Raw genomic sequence first — 18,670 nt, forward strand, 5'->3', positions numbered from 1 at the left:
CAAGATTATTTCAAATAGTTCTTGTATTGTTTGTTTTTTCTTTCCTTTGTTCTTCTGTTAAAAGCACAAATTCCAACTTCTTGTGAATTTATTCAGTAATTCATCACCATGGGAAACTATTAAGAAATGTAAAATGTTTGGCCTATCAAGCAGAATTGCACTTTGAAATTTGACTTGTCCGGTATAATATGGACCAGGCTAGACTCCCTCAAAACATGTCAAGAAAGTAGCCCAAACCCTAACTTGGATCATTGTTTTAAGCAGGTGTAAAATGGATATTTTAAGGGGGATGCTGCTGGTCAAACCACTTAGTTTTAAACAAAATAAAATTTATTTCCAAGATTACCGAATGGAACACAAACAAGAGAGAACAGAATACCGAATAACTTAATCTATCTGAAAACCCAACTGATTATCCCAATTTAGTGATGCTGTTCCTAATACTTGCAACAAACAGCAAGTCATAACAGGAGAGAAGTCTGAGAGAGATGAGCATGGACCTGCTGCTTTGGGTCCAGCAGCCTTTTTCAACTCTACTGTGCTAAAACCAAACCAAACCAAAGAAAAGCTGAGCTGGGAAAACTGGCCACTCCCTCTTTCATTGTAAAAGTTTTTTAAAAAACTTAAAAGCCCTTTGCCTGAGGCAGTATCTGTTAGCTATAATCAAATTGGCCCGAAAGCCCTTCAACTTTGACTTTTCAAAGTCTGCGTCTTTTATGACCTCTCTGGGGAAAAAAACAAGGACAACATAACTTGTTAAAGGAGTAGCATTGTCACAGGTATTACTATCAGCTGGGATCATAATGTCTTATTTATTCTGTTGAAAAATTTCATAACTGATGCAGATGTGCACGAGATAACTTTCTTGCTCTCAAGTTGAGACTTGAACTACCTCTCAATGAATTAGCCAATAAGTTATGACTGTTTGTTCTCATGTATATTTTGTAATTTTTCTTTTTCAATGAGCAATTAAATTTGTACTTTAGAATTTGACTTTTTGCAGTGTGAATGTTTTTCTTATATTGACAACATTAGGCATGGTTTTAGTTTTAGCACATTATCAACTTAGTAAATCATATACTTTGTGCAGAAGTCACGCTTGCTTTTGTCTTATGTTGTTTACGTTTTATATCTTTGACATAAACTCAATTTGCTATAGATCTCAGAACTATAAAAATCAAACGACCATCAAAACTTGTTTTTGTTATTTGGGCAAAGAATTTCAAGAATAGTCTGTACCATTATCAATTGAGTCCTGTTTCAGTATTGATTGGAGGTTGAGAGTCCTGGTTAGATTTATGATGGCTACTGTCTGCACTAATGTCAGTCACATGACTCTTGAAATTTTTCCCCCTGCTCTGTTTCCAAAGGCTGTTTTCTCTTGAGATACAGTTTTGTGAATTCTGGTCAAATATTTTCACAAGTGGAAATTCTTAGTGCATGATGTCAGAAAGTATATTTAGTGATAGTGCTGAGCATAGATTTTTTTGCACATGGTGTGTATATAAACATTAATTTCAAGAGAAGTTACCTCATAGTGGGATAGGATGTAAATATTATCCTCCAAAAATGTGCAGAATTTCCTACTCTTGTACTCAGTGTAGGTGAGTGCTCGAATCTAACTTCTACCTAGTCAGTGTCACTTAGTAACATTTGTCCTCCTGAGACATTTGGTGATCTGACAATTATGCAATCAGTAAGAATTATTGTTAGGTCAAACTAACTGTAGATTTCTTCTGGATCCTGGCCAAATAGTCTCCTTCCTTCTCCATACTGTGTTGTGATTTAGTTTTCTTCTAGTATGTATATAGTAACAACAATGTACGTTCATCAGTATGACTTGTTCTTTGTATCAAGTGCCAAATATTTTTCACTTTGACAGTGATGTGTATAAATTTATATCTTCATTTTCACAAGATTGAGTGTTTATTTCAATACAGTACTGAATTATTTCAGTTACACTTAGTTTTGGCATTGAGCCAGTGTTTACTTCTTCCTTTGTATCTTCTGCATTGTATCTTTGTGTCAACAAGTGTTAATGAACCAGATAATACAAAAGTGACCTGAATATCTATTAATAAACTTGTGGAAATACTGGTAACTATTTTCCTCTTTACAATCAAATTAAATATTGTAGATCTGTCTGTTCTTCACGTCCTCTGGGCATTTGAAAATTGTGAATTAATAATAGTGAATTAATTCCTTTTTGAATGATAGGTACCATTGCTACTGAGAAAGCATGGGCGTTGACGTTAATTCCTCTTCACCTTGCATCCAAACAAAATGGGCTAGTTAGGGCCTTTTTTAAAAAAAAGCAGAAACATGAACCTAGCTAGTCATGTATGCACCTATTAATATTAGGATGACGGCATAGCCCCTCTCATTCCCCCATTCCCTCCTCTGCACTGATCTCCTTTTCCCACCTCCCAAGCATTCCCTCAGTGCTTTTTTTCATTCCATCTATTCTGTGATCACAGCTCATCCCTCATTTGATTACCATGTTCTATACCAGGAGCTGCGCCCACTGTTGAAAAATGTAGTGCTGGAAAAATACAGCAGGCCAGGCAGCATCCGAGGAGCAGGAGAATCAGCGTTTCGGGCATAAGCCTGAAACGTTGATTCTCCTGCTCCTCTGATGTTGCCTGGCCTGCTGTGTTTTTCCAGCACCACATTTTTCAACTCTAGTACTCCAGCATCTGCAGTTCTCACTTTCTCCTAGCTGTGCCCACTGTATTTTGCTGCTGGTTTTCTTGCCCGGCTGAGAGACAGCAAATAGAATAAAATAAAAGTTTGAGCTCTGATCGTTGTCTGTTTCCAGTCTCCGACCATCTGTCTGTATCAGTCTTGGTGAACAGACTTGTACACGATACGTTTCCAATCAACAAGTAATCAGTCTTTGCTGTCCTGATTGAGAAATAAATGTTAGCTGCTATACTGAGACCTTCCTTTCTTTAAATATTCTATGGGGATTTTGCATTTTGGTTTTAGCATCTTATTTGAAAGCACACCTCTAATGGAATATAATTCCCTCAATCTGACATGGGAGTGTCTTCTAAGATTATGGACTCAATTCCTGTGTAGGGCTTCATTTCATAATCTGACTCTGAAACTGGTATTAGATTAGTCAAACTGAAAATTTTGGATCTGCAGAATATATTTCCATTCAAAGAATGATGATCAAATGTAATAGCTTAATTGCAGAGTGGTTATTTTTAACTGGAGATCATCAAACTTGTGAGCCCTTTTGAAACGTGACCTGTAGGTAAAAATATTCTTAATTAATTTGTTATTTCATTTTGTGAATATGTTGTGACAGAATGACAGCTAATTTTGGATTAAATTGATATGCACGATTACTGGGGTGATTACTTATGTTTGACATGCAAACCCTTGTGTGTTGGATGTAAGCAGTTTGTGTGAGAAATTTTTATTACTTGGATTTTTTTTAAAAACCTGATTAGTTTTTAGCGTGCGATTGCTTGAAAGTTTATTATCGGCTATTTTTTCAGTTCATGTTTCATCATAGTCTTGACCCAAGTATAAACAAGAACTAAAGGTGAGGTGAGAGTGGCTGTCCTAGACATCAAAGTAATGTTCAACCAAGTGTGGCAACAAAAAGTATTTGCAAAACTGGAATAATTGGGAGCACATTTCCATTGGTTAGGGGCCTATTCACTGCAAAAGAAGATGTTTATAACCATTCAAGGGAATAATTTCAGCCCTAAGACATTGATGTGGAGATTGATTAGGCTACTGACGTAGGCTCAATCATCTTCAACTACTTTGTCAGTGACATTTCCTCCAGTCTCAGATCAGTAGTGAGGATCGTCACACATGATTGCATAATGTTCAGTACTATTCATGACTTCAGATACTGAATTAATTCATTCTCGCATGCAGTGAGAAGCAGATGACTTTTTGGTGTTGACTGATCACTGTCAAGTAACATTCGTGTCGCAAAGTGCTGGATAATTACCATCCTTAGTAAGAAAGGCTCTGACCATCTTCCCTTCACATTCGACAGCACAAGCATTGCAGAATCCCCTATCAGTATCCTTTGGGGTTATGATTGACCAGAAGCTTAACTGGAACAACCCTTATATATGTGGTTACAAGAGCAGGTCAGAGGAGAGGTATTCTGAGGTGGGTAGCTTGACTCCTGAATCATAAAACCTGTCCTTCGCCTGGAGGGTACAAGTCGAGGAGAGTGATGGAATCCTTTCCACTTGCCTGAATGAGTGCAGCTGCAACTATGTTAAAAATGATCAGTATCAGTCAGGTCAGAACAACCACTTGATTGATATCGCATTCACAACCTTAAACATTTCTGTCCATTTCCTGCGTAGTTTCAGGAACATGTACCACATAGAAGAAGCACTGCAGAAAATAATTAAATTTCCTTTGGCAATACCTTCCAAATCCACAATCTGTGCCATGTTATGCAAATGTATAATTTCATGATGTGTGTATTTTGGAAATTTAATTTTTAAATGTTAGCAAATTTGGAGGAAAAAGCCTGGTTTTCAGAGGTCTTGAACAGTTTTCAAGATAAATACCATTCAAAGATTGGCCTGAGTTTATTTAAAGTGATTATTGTTAGAGGTGTGAAAACAAAATATTAAAAAAGTGGTCTGACCTTAGTTTAGGAATGGAGTCAGCAAGTCTGGTAAGATTGTAGTTGACCCTATTAGAGAAAAGTATGATTCAGACCTCTTGTCAGATCAAAACAAGATTTGAAAACATTGGTTAGACAACAGGAGGTCTTACAAAGGTTCATATATTTTTCAGATCAAAAGACAGATTTGGGATTGTCTAGGTATAGTTTGAATTTCTACTTAGGACACACCATTTGTGTCATTTTGCAGTTGGGATAGATTCTTTTGTATTGGGTTTATCAATGTGTTTTAACAGAAACAGTTGGTTACTTTGAAAGACAATGATAAGTCAATTGTGCATTTGTTGTAGAACAAAGAACATAAAGCATTAGGAACCAGGGCTCCCTAAGTTGGAACCCCTAAGCAGAAGTTGAGTGAAGAGCCTAGAAAACCTAAGTTCCGATAAGTCCAGTTCCATTAAGGATTAGTATTGTCAGCTCTGCAAGTAAAAGATTGGCAGTGAATTTTTTGTGAAGAGATCTCTGACATCCCAGTACTCGACTAGGAAACTGAAGAAATTTGGAAATTGAGTCACTGAATTCTAGAAATCTATTGCATACCTGAGCTTTGTCACAGGAGATGTAATGGGGCTTTGAAGATCCTAAAAGTATGGGGAAAATCTTGGGTTGATTTTTAAAAAATGAGCAGGAAGGGGTCTGTTGAGTTTTCAGTGTTTACATAATAGTGCTAAGTTAATACTTTAATTTATTTACAGTAAACATTTCTGTTTAAAACAATTCTTGTGATTTTCTTTGTGAATAACTGGGAATTAAAATTATGATCTATTGGGAGAGCCATTAATTTTTAAAGACCATCAGAAAAGCAAGCTCAGCAGACAGATGGGAATGTCAACTGCAAGTTTCACCCCAATGCACATGTCATCTTAACTTGGAGCTATTGTTGCAATCTTATTGGAGATGTAACATTTTAAAATAAAATACAGATGTCAATTTAGTACCTGAAAACAGTGGAGCGAGTTTTCACATTCAAAAGGAAAATATTGTTATTACCAAAAGAAAAGGGATAAGTTTCATTGATTTAGCACTGAATCTTGTGAGCTCTATTACTTTAAACCAAGCTTCTGAACAGAAATATCCTCATTCTGCTTTCCTATCAACCAAGAATTCATTTTTAAATTAGTCTTTTAAATGACTATTTATATCTCCCAGAATTAAAACATTAGGTATCTTGGCGTCTGAGAATTCATTTTGGTTTTCCTGTTTTCTTAGTTATCTCTCAAAGTGAGAGATTTCTTGTGAATTCTTCACTCCCTTCTCTCTTCTCACCGCCCCCCCCCCCCCCCCCCCCCAAACCCGGGGAAAAAAGCGTGTGGTTAGCTAAATCTTTCAGCCCAACTTCAACACCTATAGACTTATGCACCAGAGAGTGATTAAACAGATTTTGTATTTCTATATTGAAAATAACTTGGAGTGGAAGAAAATCTTTCTCATTAAAGGAATAGGCTTCATATGTCTTCCAAATATTAATTCTGTTTGGAATACAGAATATAAGCTACAACATTATAATGGCATTATTCTTGTACTTTAGACAGTGGGTCAAGCAACAAATACATACACACAAATCATATGTGGCACTGACTGCTGGGTGACTATAAATTTATCATTTCAAGGTAAAATGTTTAGATATATCTCACTTAGACTTACCCAGAGCATGAAGATCCAGAAGCATCAAAGGCTCAAGTAGGTATTCGTGGAGGGATATCACTCAAAGAAATTCAAGATAGCACATATAGTAACATTGGAACGATATGGAGAAGATTAGCATAGCCCCTGTGCAAGGATGACGTAAACGTGTAAAGCGTTCAACCTCTTTCGGTGCATAGATGTTGTCCCTAACCTGTTCTGGGAGGCCCAGGTTCACGTCCTACCTGCTTGAGAGATATGTAATAGCATCTCTGAACAGATTGTTTAGAAAACTTTAAAACACACCCAATATTGAAGGTTGGGCAGTGCTGTGTCTTTCAAGCATGAGGATTATTTTAATTGAATCAGTGAGAGAAATGAGAAACTATTGAAGGAGCAATGTCCTCTCTACAAAATTTTGTTCGGAGGCAAGGTGTCATTATCCAAGCATGATGTCCAGGCAAAATATTTGCAGAATTTTCCAATGCAAACTCATGGAGAGCTAAGACCCTTGGATACTGGTTCAGATCAGAGCATGCAATATCGCAAGAGTTTATTCCCTAATGTATATAGCAACCCCAACCTTATGAACACAAAAAATGTGAATTAGTGTACCAGCATGGTTTTGGCAAGCCCTATCTTGAGCCCAATATTTTAGGAATCTGTTTGCAGTGGATAACTTCACTTAACAGTAACATGCGTTCTCAAGCTGTCTGTATTAATGAATCATGCAAGTTAGCCAAATCAAATATAGCCTTCGCTAGGTGTGGCACATCAGTCTGCAAGCAAAGAGGAGCAAATCCACCAACTGAAGTCAATATATCAGTAGTCCTGCCCATTTTGCTCCAAATATGCAAGACTTTGAATGTATATCAGCATTCGAAGTTTGTGAGAAGACTTGTAGCTCGGGTGCTCGTTGTTGTGGTTCAGTTCGCCGAGCTGGGAATTTGTGTTGCAGATGTTTCGTCCCCCATCTAGGTGAAATCCTCGGTGCTTGGGAGCCTCCTGTGAAGCGCTTCTGTGATCTTTCCTCCGGCATTTGTAGTGGTTTGAATCTGTCGCTTCCGGTTGTCAGTTCCAGCTGTCCGTTGCAGTATATTGGGTCCAGGTCGATGTGCTTATTGATTGAATCTGTGGATGAGTGCCATGCCTCTAGGAATTCCCTGGCTGGTCTCTGTTTGGCTTGTCCTATAATGGTAGTGTTGTCCCAGTCGAATTCATGTTGCTTGTCATCTGCGTGTGTGGCTACTAAGGATAGCTGGTCGTGTCGTTTCGTGGCTAGTTGGTGTTCATGGATGCGGATCGTTAGCTCTCTTTCTGTTTGTCCTATGTAGTGTTTTGTGCAGTCCTTGCATGGGACTTTGTGCGCTGCATTGGTTTTGCTCATGTGCAATCCCATGCAAGGACTGCACAAAACACTACATATGACAAACCGAAAGACAGCTAATGATCTGCATCCATGAACACCAACTAGCCACGAAACGACACGACCAACTATCCTTAGTAGCCACACACGCAGATGACAAGCAACATGAATTCGACTGGGACAACACCACCATTATAGGACAAGCCAAACAGAGACCAGCCAGGGAATTCCTAGAGGCATGGCACTCATCCACAGATTCAATCAATAAGCACATCGACCTGGACCCAATATACCGACCACTGCAACAGACAGCTGGAACTGACAACCGGAAGCGGCAGATTTAAACCACTACAGATGCCGGAGGAAAGATCACAGAAGCACTTCACAGGAGGCTCCCAAGCACTGAGGATGTCACCTAGACAGGGGATGTATATCAGCCCCTTGCCAAGAAGTTCAGCCACTTTCACTTAAGTAACTTTTGGAAGCTTTTGAAGATCCAATGGCAGGACAAAATGCTAGACCTGGGTTGGTATACAAAGCATCTGCACCATACTAGATCACATCTGAGTTGGAAATTTTAAGTAGTCAGAATGTCTAGTACTTATCAAAGTACATCTTGTGGCGCACTTGAATCTCGGAGCCATTCTCCTGGCCTCTGTTGCTAAACAGATACTCTTAAGGCTTCACTTTGGCATTTTGATATCACCTTCGAGTTCTGGGTGATGTTTAGCTGGGATCACTACACCAGGAGCAGCCTGGGCTGCTTCAAGGATGTTAATTAACCATTCAGCTTAATTTGGGGTCACTGATGAACAGTTCCAAAGTCAAAAGACAGAGGCATTCTCCATGTTAGAAATGTTGATGTTTAAGTATGTTGCAAGGAGGCAGCTGATCGGCATTGAGTCTGTGTAGTTGGGGACCCAGTAGGAAGTGAAGTGCAGTTCAATAGTTCTGTATAGTCAGGGCTCAGAACAAGAGAGAGTGGAAAAGTCACTGGCTTTGTTGGCAGAAGTCGAGAAGGGCTTAGAAGAAGCCTGTAAGTTTTGACACTAAAGATAAGTTAAAAGCAGCAATTGAAAGACCATAAGTAGTGTTTGTGTAATGCAACAGAGCTTGGGGAAATCCAGAGCACATCTGGCCTAGTAAAGTTAGCTGTCACTGAAAAGCTGGAGTTTTGCCTTTGGTTACTGGAGTACTATTTGAGCGCAGGACAGAAATGTGCTCAACCAGAACAGGAGCAACCATTGATGCAGTTCATGACTGGGTCTCTCTTGAGAGGGAGTTTCAAAACAGGATCAGCAAATGTGAATTGTCATCCCTCGAAGTTCAATGAGGTTTTATGACCCACTGTCTTATTGCTCGCTGGCTTGCCCTGCCCCCAGATGTTCATTTATAGGATCTGCCATGATAAAATTTGTTGTTCAACGTGTGCTAAGGGGTGTTCAAGCACAATCTATTATCCATGTTTGCCATTTGTTAATGCTGGATGCTGGAATTAAATACACATGTATTGCAGATGGTCTTGCAATTCTAATTTGGAAAGTATTATTTGTTCTAAACTATGGAATCCTATGGCATTACATAGTTCCCTGAAACATACCTTTTATATAACTTGAAAAATAATAGTTACTTGACCCGACTAGATCATAGCATAATTTTGTGCTCTCATCCAGGATTATAACATCAATGTGGTAGTCTAGTCTAGTATCATAATATGGGGCTTTTGTGGCATTTGTAATCAACAAACAAATACAGGCACTAGGACATTTTAAAATCTATTCATGGAAACAGATATTTCTCTAGTTAGCTTGCTGAAGTTAAGGCTGGTTAAGATTTTCACTGAGTTTTGCTATATATGGTGAAATGTAAAATGGCTTTGACAGGATGTTGCTGCAGAAGGAATATCTATCCCTGACTGAATTTCAAACATTGACCAAGGCTAGGTTTGTAATGTTATGATATAGCATAAGCAGAGAAAAAAGAGTAAGAATTAGAAACTAAAAGAAAGCAGGTGTAAATTGAAGTAACTATACAGTATCTTGGATTTGAAGAAGCCAGATAAAACAGTGTGAGTTGGGTACACCCAAAAAACTGCGGTTGCCGAAAATCTGAAACATAAGTCGCTGGACCTGAAACTTAAACCTGTTTTCTCTCCACAGATGTTGTCAGACTTAGTGAATTTTTCCAGCAATTTGCTTGTGTTTCTAACTTAACTAGAATCCAGTTGCATTTGAAGTAACAGGAAAATGAGAGAAAACCAAAAGAAAGCGTGAACTGGATAAAGAACAGTTTAGGTTATGGTGGCAAGAGATCAAGTAGTTTGGTTGAGAAGTCCCAAGCAGATATCTGGTTTGACCAAAACTCATTTTTTAGGGGTAGGGAATTATTTTCTCTTGTTTGAGGAAGTGGCCGAAGGGCTCAGAGGCTGCTATGCTGCAAAGTGTCTTGATTGAGACAGTTGAAACTGTGGTACTTAACGCCTATTAGATTGTTCTGGAAGCTTACCACTTCCCGTTTAGGACAATGAAGGTTAAACCCAGTCAGACATATGCTGAATTCAGAAAGGATAAAGAAATGTTATGCGATTATAGATTTACTTCACTGAAGTTAGAGAAACTTCTGAAAATGTGAGGGAAATCATGATTATAGTGATGTATGAACCATTGACTTTTGTTTTGTAGGTGAAGAGAAACGAGCACCAAAACGTAGCTATCCTGTTGTTGAAGACGAAGAAGATGATGATTACAGAGTCAACTACTCCCCTATAGACACTGGCACAGGTCCAATGTTGGTATGTACAGTACTTCACTGGATTTGATGATTTCCAGTAAATGTAGGATTCAGTCATTTTGATCATGAGTGGAGTTCATACTATTCATCAATTGTACTGGTATGACTTAGGGCCCGTATTTCTAGGGGCTTTGATGGGGAATGAAACTGTATAATCATTTTGAAAGAATTGCATCCTGAATGTTTGTTAGGTTTGATATCAGACTATGAATATGATGCCAACTTTAGAATAAAATTAATCTTGTTCTAAAACTGGTAATATAATAATATGGTATACGAGATGTTGACCTGTTAACTTAGACCAAACTTGAAAGGTTCCATTTTGTATATCTAAGTCATTGTCAGTAAAAACTCCATGCAGTTCAATTACGATGTGTCCACCAAATCCAGATTTTTCCTTGCATTGCAAATAAACCTTAGGATTGCCCATGCTAGTACAGATATCCATGTGTTCACTTGTGATTACAAGACAATAGGTGTTGCTTGTTGAATTCTTTTTCTGGGTAGCTTGTTATGAGCAACCTATGCAGCATTTTATAATATTGTATGAATGGGTCATGTTCCCTGCCAAATTAAACATTTGGTCTTTCTTAAATGGTACCATCCCTCAACTAAGTAACTCAGACAACTTGTCACTGTTTCCATTTATAACGATGTGTACATCCTCTTGATTTAATGTATTTTCCTTCTAAAGACTGAAAATTTGATTAAAGCTTTGCAAGACTTGGAAAATGCAGCATCAGGAGATGCAACAGTTCGGCAGAAGATTGCATCATTGCCTCAAGAAGTGCAAGATGTTTCACTCTTGGAAAATATAGCGGGTAGGAAGTTTGTTCATTGACCACTGGTACTGGATGATGCAGTGTGTCCCTGACCAGTTATTGTCCATATTGCTTTTTTATTTTCTCCACTTAGTTTAATTTAGCTTCACTGTTACCGATTTCTTATGTTCTCACACTCAGATAAAGCAGCAGCTGAAAGACTTTCTAAAATTGTTGATGAGGCTTGTTTGCTGCTCGCGGAGTACAATGGGCGGTTGGCAGCAGAGCTGGATGACCGGAGACAGCTGGCACGAATGCTGACTGAATACATCAACAGTCAGAAGGAGATTCTGGGGGAGAAGGAGAAGAAACTAGCAGTGCGTACATTTTTTCTTTGATGTTGCTAATTTTGAACTAAATTCAGTTACTATACACTTCTTGGACTGTTGAAACATGCTCACAAGTTAACAGATAATGCTTTACCAAAGAATTTTGATGTGAGATGGTAAATTAAGATTGATATCTAAAGGTACACTAATAGCTTAGAATAAACAAATATATTAAAAGTGAGTTTTCAAACATAAAGAGAAATTGAGCCAGAATAGTGGGAATTGCAGGATATGTTTTCATTTCTGTGGAAGCCAAACTAAGAATATAATAACTATTCATTGTTACACAGACCATGGAGATTTTAGACTTTCAAACCACAATCTTCCAGTTTGGTTCTCCGGCACCATCCTCATATCCAAAGGAATTGCAAATCTTGCATTTTAAAAATGGGAAAGAGGGATACTACTGCGAGTGACATTGGTAGCAATAACCTTTCATTGAGAAGCACCTAATTAATTGACGTTTGAAAGCACATTGCTACTTGTTGAAAGTCAGTGTGAATTGGTTAACCAAACAGAGTTTAACTAATAAGATTTAGTTATTTGCAGTAAATGAAACATTGACAGTGATGCAAAAGAAATTGTGAGCAGTTTCACAAATCCTTTAACAAATACCACTATAGACATGTTAGAAAATTAAAGGGGCGAAAGTGGGGGCTGCAGATGCTGGAGATGAGAGTCAAGGTTAGAGCTGTGCTGGAAAAGCACAGCACGGTCAAGGTTAGAGCTGTGCTGGAAAAGCACAGCACGGTCAAGGTTAGAGCTGTGCTGGAAAAGCACAGCACGGTCAAGGTTAGAGCTGTGCTGGAAAAGCACAGCACGGTCAAGGTTAGAGCTGTGCTGGAAAAGCACAGCACGGTCAAGGTTAGAGCTGTGCTGGAAAAGCACAGCACGGTCAAGGTTAGAGCTGTGCTGGAAAAGCACAGCACGGTCAAGGTTAGAGCTGTGCTGGAAAAGCACAGCACGGTCAAGGTTAGAGCAGTGCTGGAAAAGGGCAGCAGGATCAAGGTTAGAGCAGTGCTGGAAAGACATAGCGCGGTCAAGGTTAGAGCAGTGCTGGAAAACAAGCACGGTCAACGTTCGAACACTGCTCGAAAACAAGCACGGTCAACGTTCGAACACTGCTCGAAAAGCGCAGTACGGTCAATGTTAGAGCAGTGCTGGACCAGCACAGCACGGTGAAGGTTAGAGCAGTGCTGTTAAAACACAGCACGATCAAGGTTAGAGCAGTTTTGGGAAAGCACAGCACGGTCAAGGTTAGAGCAGTGCTGGAAAAGGGCAGCAGGATCAAGGTTAGAGCAGTGCTGGAAAGACATAGCGCGGTCAAGGTTAGAGCAGTGCTGGAAAAGCACAGCGCAGTCAAGGTTGAAGCAGCACTGGAAAAGCGTAGTGCAGTCAAGGTCAGAGCAGTGCTGGAACAGCACAGCGCGGTCAAGGTTAGAGCAATGCTGGAACAGCACAGCGTGGTCAAGGTTAGAGCAGTGCTGGCAAAGCACAGCGCCGTGAAGGTTTAGAGCAGTACTGGAAAAGGTTGGGCGGTCAAGGTCAGAGCAATGCTGGAACAGCACAGCGCGGTCAAGGTCAGAGCAATGCTGGAACAGCACAGCGCGGTCAAGGTCAGAGCAATGCTGGAACAGCACAGCGTGGTCAAGGTTAGAGCAGTGCTGGCAAAGCACAGCACGGTCAAGGTTAGAGCAGTGCTGGCAAAGCACAGCACGGTCAAGGTTAGAGCAGTGCTGCAGTAGCACAACGCCATGAAGGTTTAGAGCAATGCTGGAAAAGCGCAGCGCGATCAAGGTTAGAGCAGTGCTGGAAAAGCACGGCACGGTCAAGGTTAGAGCAATGCTGGAAGCGCACAGCACGGTCAAGGTTAGAGCAGTACTGGAAAGGCACAGTGCCGTCAAGGTTAGAGCAATGCTGGAAAATAGCAAGGTCAACGTTTGAGCAGTCTGGACGAGGACTGCGTGGTCAAGGTGACAGCAGTGCTGGAAAAGCACAGCACGGTCAAGTTTAGATCAGCGGTGGAAAATCAGCGCAGTCAAGGTTAGACTAGTGTTGGAAATGTCAGTGCGGTCAAGGTTAGAGCAGTGCTGTTAAAGCATAGCACGGTGAAGGTTGGAGCAGCGCTGGCAAAGCACAGCACAGTCAAGGTAAAAGCAGTGCTGGAAAACACAGCTGTGAAGGTTTAGAGCAGCGCTGGAAAAGCGCAGCGCGGTCAATGTTAGAGCAACGCTAGAAATGCACAGCACGGTCTAGGTTAGAGCAGTACTGGAAAAGCACAGCACGGTCAAGGCTAGAGCAGTGCTGGAAAAGCACAGCAAGATCAAGGTTAGAGAAGTACTGGAAAAGCGCAGCGCGGTTTAGGTTAGAGCAGTGTTGGACCAGCACAGCGCGGTCATGGTTAAAACAGCGCTGGAAAAGAGCAGTGCGGTCAAGATTAGAGCAGTGCTGGAAAAGCACAGCGTGGTCAAGGTTACAGCAGTGCTGGAAAATCTCAGAATGATCAAGGTTAGAGCATCGCTGGAAAACAGTGCGGTCAACTTTAGAGCAGTGCTGGAAATGTCAGCGTGATCACGGTTTGAGCAGTGCTGTTAAAGCACAGCACCGTCATGGTTACAGCAGTAGAGCTGTGCTGGAAAAGCACAGCACAGTCAAGTTTAGAGCAGTGCTGGAAAAGCACAGTGCAGTCAAGGTTAGAGCAGTGCTGGAAAAACACAGCGCTATGAAGGTTTAGAGCAGTGCTGGAAAAGAGCACTGCAGTCAAGGTTAGAGCAGTGCTGGTAAGCAGCGGTCAACGTTAGAACAGTGCTGAAAAATCACTGCGCGGTCAAGGTTAGAGCAGTGCTGGGAAAGCACAGCACGGTCAAGGTTAGAGCAGTGCTGGAAAAGCACAGCACGGTCAAGGTTAGAGCAGTGCTGGAAAAGCACAGCACGGTCAAGGTTAGAGCAGTGCTGGAAAAGCACAGCACAGTCAAGGTTAGAGCAGTGCTGGAAAAGCACAGTGCGGTGAAGGTTTAGAGCAGTGCTAGAAAAGCACAGCACAGTCAAGGTTAGAGCAGTGCTGGAAAAGCACAGCGCGGTGAAGGTTTAGAGCAGTGCTGGAAAATCACAGCACAATCAAGGTCAGAGCAGTTTTGGAAAAGCAGCGCGGCCCAGGTTAGAGCAGTGCTGGAAAACAACACGGTCAAGGTTAGAGCAGTGCTGGAATAGCACAGCGCTGTGAAGGTTTAGAGCAGTGCTGGAAAGGCGCAGCACGGTCAAGGTTGGAGCAGTGCTGGAAAAATGCAGCGCTGTCCAGGTTGAGTAGTGCTGGAAAAGCGCAGTGCGGTCAAGATTAGAGCAATGCTGGAAAACAGTGTGGTCAACGTTAGAGCAGTGCTGGAAAAGCGCAGCGCAGTTAATGTTTGAGCAGTGCTGTGCAAGTGAAACGCGATCAAGGCTAGAGCAGTGCTGGAAAAGCCCAGCGCGATCAAGGTTAGAGCACTGCTTGAAAAGCGCCTTGCGGTCATTGTTAGAGCAGTGCTGGAAAAGCACAGCGCGGTCAACTTTGGAGCAGTGCTGGAAAACAGTGCGGTCAAGGTTACAGCAGTGCTGCAAATGCACAGCACGGTCAAGTTTAGAGCACTGCTAGAAAAGCACCGTGCAGTTAGTGTTAGAGCAGTGCTGCAAAAGCGCAGCGTGGTCAAGTTTTCTTGTTTCTTGGATGCTGCCTGACCTGCTGTGCTTTTCCAGCACTACTATAACCTTGACATAATTGAAGGGATTAAGTGACAGCGGGGATACAAGATTTTCTCAGGCTTAGATAACGTGGAGTCATGGTTAAATCAATATTTTTTGTACTTAAGAGAATTAACCACTTCTGTCCCAGAGGAGATTGGTATTAGATCCATTGCACCTTTTATTAATGACCTGAGCTTGTGTATGGATGGCATAATTTCCGAGTTTGGTAATGGCACAAAAGTTAGAACGTAGCAAACAAGGAGCATAGGAATAGACACCAACCAACACAGTGGATAAAAGTTAATGGAGACAAGTGTGAAATGTTGTGTTTTAGTCTGAAGGCTAAGGAGGAGTAATCTGGATTAAGTGCTAGAAATTAGTAAGAGACATAACTGAGGGCTTTCACAAAATCTTTGAAGCTGACATATAATTTAGATGACTTCTATTTTTAAAAGGTGCATGAGATCATTTGCTTAATTCATTGATGTTACACAGCAGGTGTTGGACTTTGGTGGACGAATTTTAAAAAACACAACACTAGGTTATAGTCCAAAAGATTTATTTGGGAATACATGCTTTTGGAGCACTGCTCTTCATCAAGTAGCTGGCAGACAGGCTCATACGACACTGAATTTATAGCTAAAGGTCATACTGTCACACAGCTGATGCGATATATTGAACAAACCTAGATTGCTGTTCAATATATTGCATCAGTTGTATGACATGATTAGCTTTTGCTATAAATTCAGTGTCCTATAATCCTGCTACACTAGCTACCTGACGAAGGAGCAGCATTCTGAAAGCTAGTACTTCCAAATAAACCTGGTGTTGTGTGATTTTTAACTTCTTTGAGTCAGAGAATACAAAGGAAGGAAATTAGGTTAAACCTTTAGGAAATACTGTTTAAATGCTGGAGTATTATGTTCAATTTTGGGCACCACAATAGGTAAGATGCCAATGCCTTTGAGAGTGTGCAGAATGGATTTACGAGAATGATAGGAAGAATGAGTGATCTTGTGTTGTGTTCAAAAATTGGAGAGGCTGGTGTTCTGTTAAGAACAGAAAAGCTTAACAGGAAATTTGATTGAGGTGTTCAGAATCAAATGGTTTTGTGGAATAAATCAGGAAAAAATGTATCAACGTCAGCAACCCGAGACTGTAGGTTTAATGCAAGTAGATCAAGAAATATTTTGTAAACACATTGGTGAAATCTAAAATGTATTGCTTGATAGCTAGATGGCAATAGAATCCATAGTGGTAGTCAAAAGAAAATTGATAAATGCTTGATGTGGGAAAGAAAATCTTAGTCTATAGGGAAGGAGCAGAGGACTAAAATTAATTGGATAATCCTGTAAATGAGCTGTCGTGCACGAATGGACCAAGTGACCCGCTTATGTATTGCATGATTCTGTTTATATGATTAGTCCAATATCTGGTATTAGCATTAATGAAGTATTGCCAGTAGCTGTGGAGTAGCAGACATTATCATAACACTTGCAAAGTTCAAGGTTATGTAGTAGTTGAAAGTTTTGTTACTGTATAGCTTTGTTAGTGCAGTAGTGAGATGAACAATTGAAAATTTTGATTGGGACTGTTAATAATTGCACATTGAAACCCCTAATTTTGCTATGTTGGTTCATTTTCTTGAATGCATGCGATTATGTCTAATATGCTATAAAAGCAGTTTAGTGTGCTAATGGTACTGGAACTTTGTCTTATTTGTCCTTGTTAATTAGCACTAAACTTCACAGTCTTTTTTTAAAAGTTGGTTCCCCAATCTTTCCAGATTGAATCTTTCAGTCAGGATTCTGGTCCTCCCAACAACCCTAACCATGGTCACAAACCACATTGCTTGACTGATTTTGCCCACTCTAATTTTTTCCATAGTAACTCTATCCTTCTCCAGTATCTACAATCTAATCTCTTACACCCAGTTAGAAACACTACCTCAAATTAATTTAACTGAGCTGAATCATCTCCAGAATATCACTCTCAATAGCTTTTCTTCATGTTGTGATGCCATCACTTTGAGGTTACAAGTCCAACGTCCAGTGTTCAATGAACAGACATTTTCACCAGCTGAACATCGTGAAAATCGAACAATAGTTTTCAGGCCCCTCTACAAGTTTTATATCCTAGCCATTGACTCTGTCTCCTCTCTGGCTGTTTACTTGAGCTAAAATGGTGATTTAAAGCCTTGGTATTGTTTAACTCCATGTTGGAGTTCCAGTCCTGTCCATGGTCTGTCTCTCATTGCCTCCTTCTGTATTTCCTCTAGCCCAGCTGCAATCTCTATTCTTCTGACTTTAGATTTGAGAGTCCCGCCCAATCGCTGTACAGTTGACTGTCATTCTTTCAGGCAACTAGACTTCATGCTTTGGAATTTTCCCCAATGTGCACCATTTCTTCAGTTCCCTCTCTCCTTTAAACGCCTTTTTAAAATCTATCTTTTTAACAAAGCCTTTGGTCACCTCTCTTAACCTTTCTGACTCTGGCTTGGCAGTTGTTTTCCCAGAGCTTCTATAATATGCTCTGGGGCCGCTGAAAGTCATAGAGATGTACAGCATGGAAACAGACCCTTCATGCCGACCAGATATCCCAACCCAATCTCGTCCCATCTGCCAGCACCCGGCCCATATCCCTCCAAACCCTTCCTATTCATATATCCATCCAAATGCCTCTTAAATGTTGCAATTGTACCAGCCTCCACCACTACCTCTGGCAGCTCATTCCATATATATACCACCCTCTGCGTTTAAAAAGTTGCCCCTTAGGTTTCTTTTATATCTTTCCCCTCTCGCCCTAAACCTATGCCCTCTAGTTCTGGACTCACCGACCCCAGGGAAAAGACTTTACCTATTTACCCTTCATAATTTTGTAAACCTCTATAAGGTCACCCCTCAGCCTCCGACGCTCCAAGGAAAACAGCCCCAGTCTGTTCAGCCTCTCCCTATAGCTCAAATTCTCCAACCCTGGCAACATCCTTGTAAATCTTTTCTGAACCCTTGCAAGTTTCACAAAATCTTTCCGATAGGAAGGAGACCAGAATTGCACACAATATTCCAACAGTGGCCTAACAAATGTCCTGTACAGCTGCTGTATGACCTCCCAACTCCAGCACTCAATACTCTGACCAATAAAGGAAAACATGCCAAATGCCTCCTTCTCTATCCTATCTACTGCGACTCCACTTTCAAGGAGCTATGAACCTGCTCTCCAAGGTCTCTTTGTTCAGCAACACTCCCTAGGACCTTACCATTAAGTGTAAAAGTCCTGCTAAGATTTGCTTTCCCAAAATGCAGCATCTCGCATTTATCTGTATTAAACTCCATCTGTCACTTCTCAG

At 40.6% G+C, this 18,670-nt stretch overlaps 1 protein-coding gene and 1 non-coding gene across 3 annotated transcripts in view; both read left to right on the plus strand.

Annotated features, from left to right (window-relative positions):
* Positions 1–18,670, plus strand: part of rprd1b (regulation of nuclear pre-mRNA domain containing 1B) — a 50,369-nt gene that overhangs the window by 26,421 nt on the left and 5,278 nt on the right. For both annotated transcript variants that reach the window (XM_060836295.1, XM_060836296.1), the window contains 3 exons: positions 10,346–10,455; positions 11,149–11,275; positions 11,417–11,592. In XM_060836295.1, the coding sequence (XP_060692278.1) occupies positions 10,346–10,455; positions 11,149–11,275; positions 11,417–11,592 (413 nt within the window). The remainder of the gene's footprint in view (positions 1–10,345; positions 10,456–11,148; positions 11,276–11,416; positions 11,593–18,670) is intronic.
* On the plus strand, positions 6,386–6,488 carry LOC132823048 (U6 spliceosomal RNA). The gene has a single exon (XR_009645491.1). It is a non-coding gene; the product is annotated as a U6 spliceosomal RNA (small nuclear RNA).

This window comes from Hemiscyllium ocellatum, chromosome 15 (assembly GCF_020745735.1).
Source record: "Hemiscyllium ocellatum isolate sHemOce1 chromosome 15, sHemOce1.pat.X.cur, whole genome shotgun sequence".
In the NCBI taxonomy this organism is placed as follows: Eukaryota; Metazoa; Chordata; class Chondrichthyes; order Orectolobiformes; family Hemiscylliidae; genus Hemiscyllium; species Hemiscyllium ocellatum.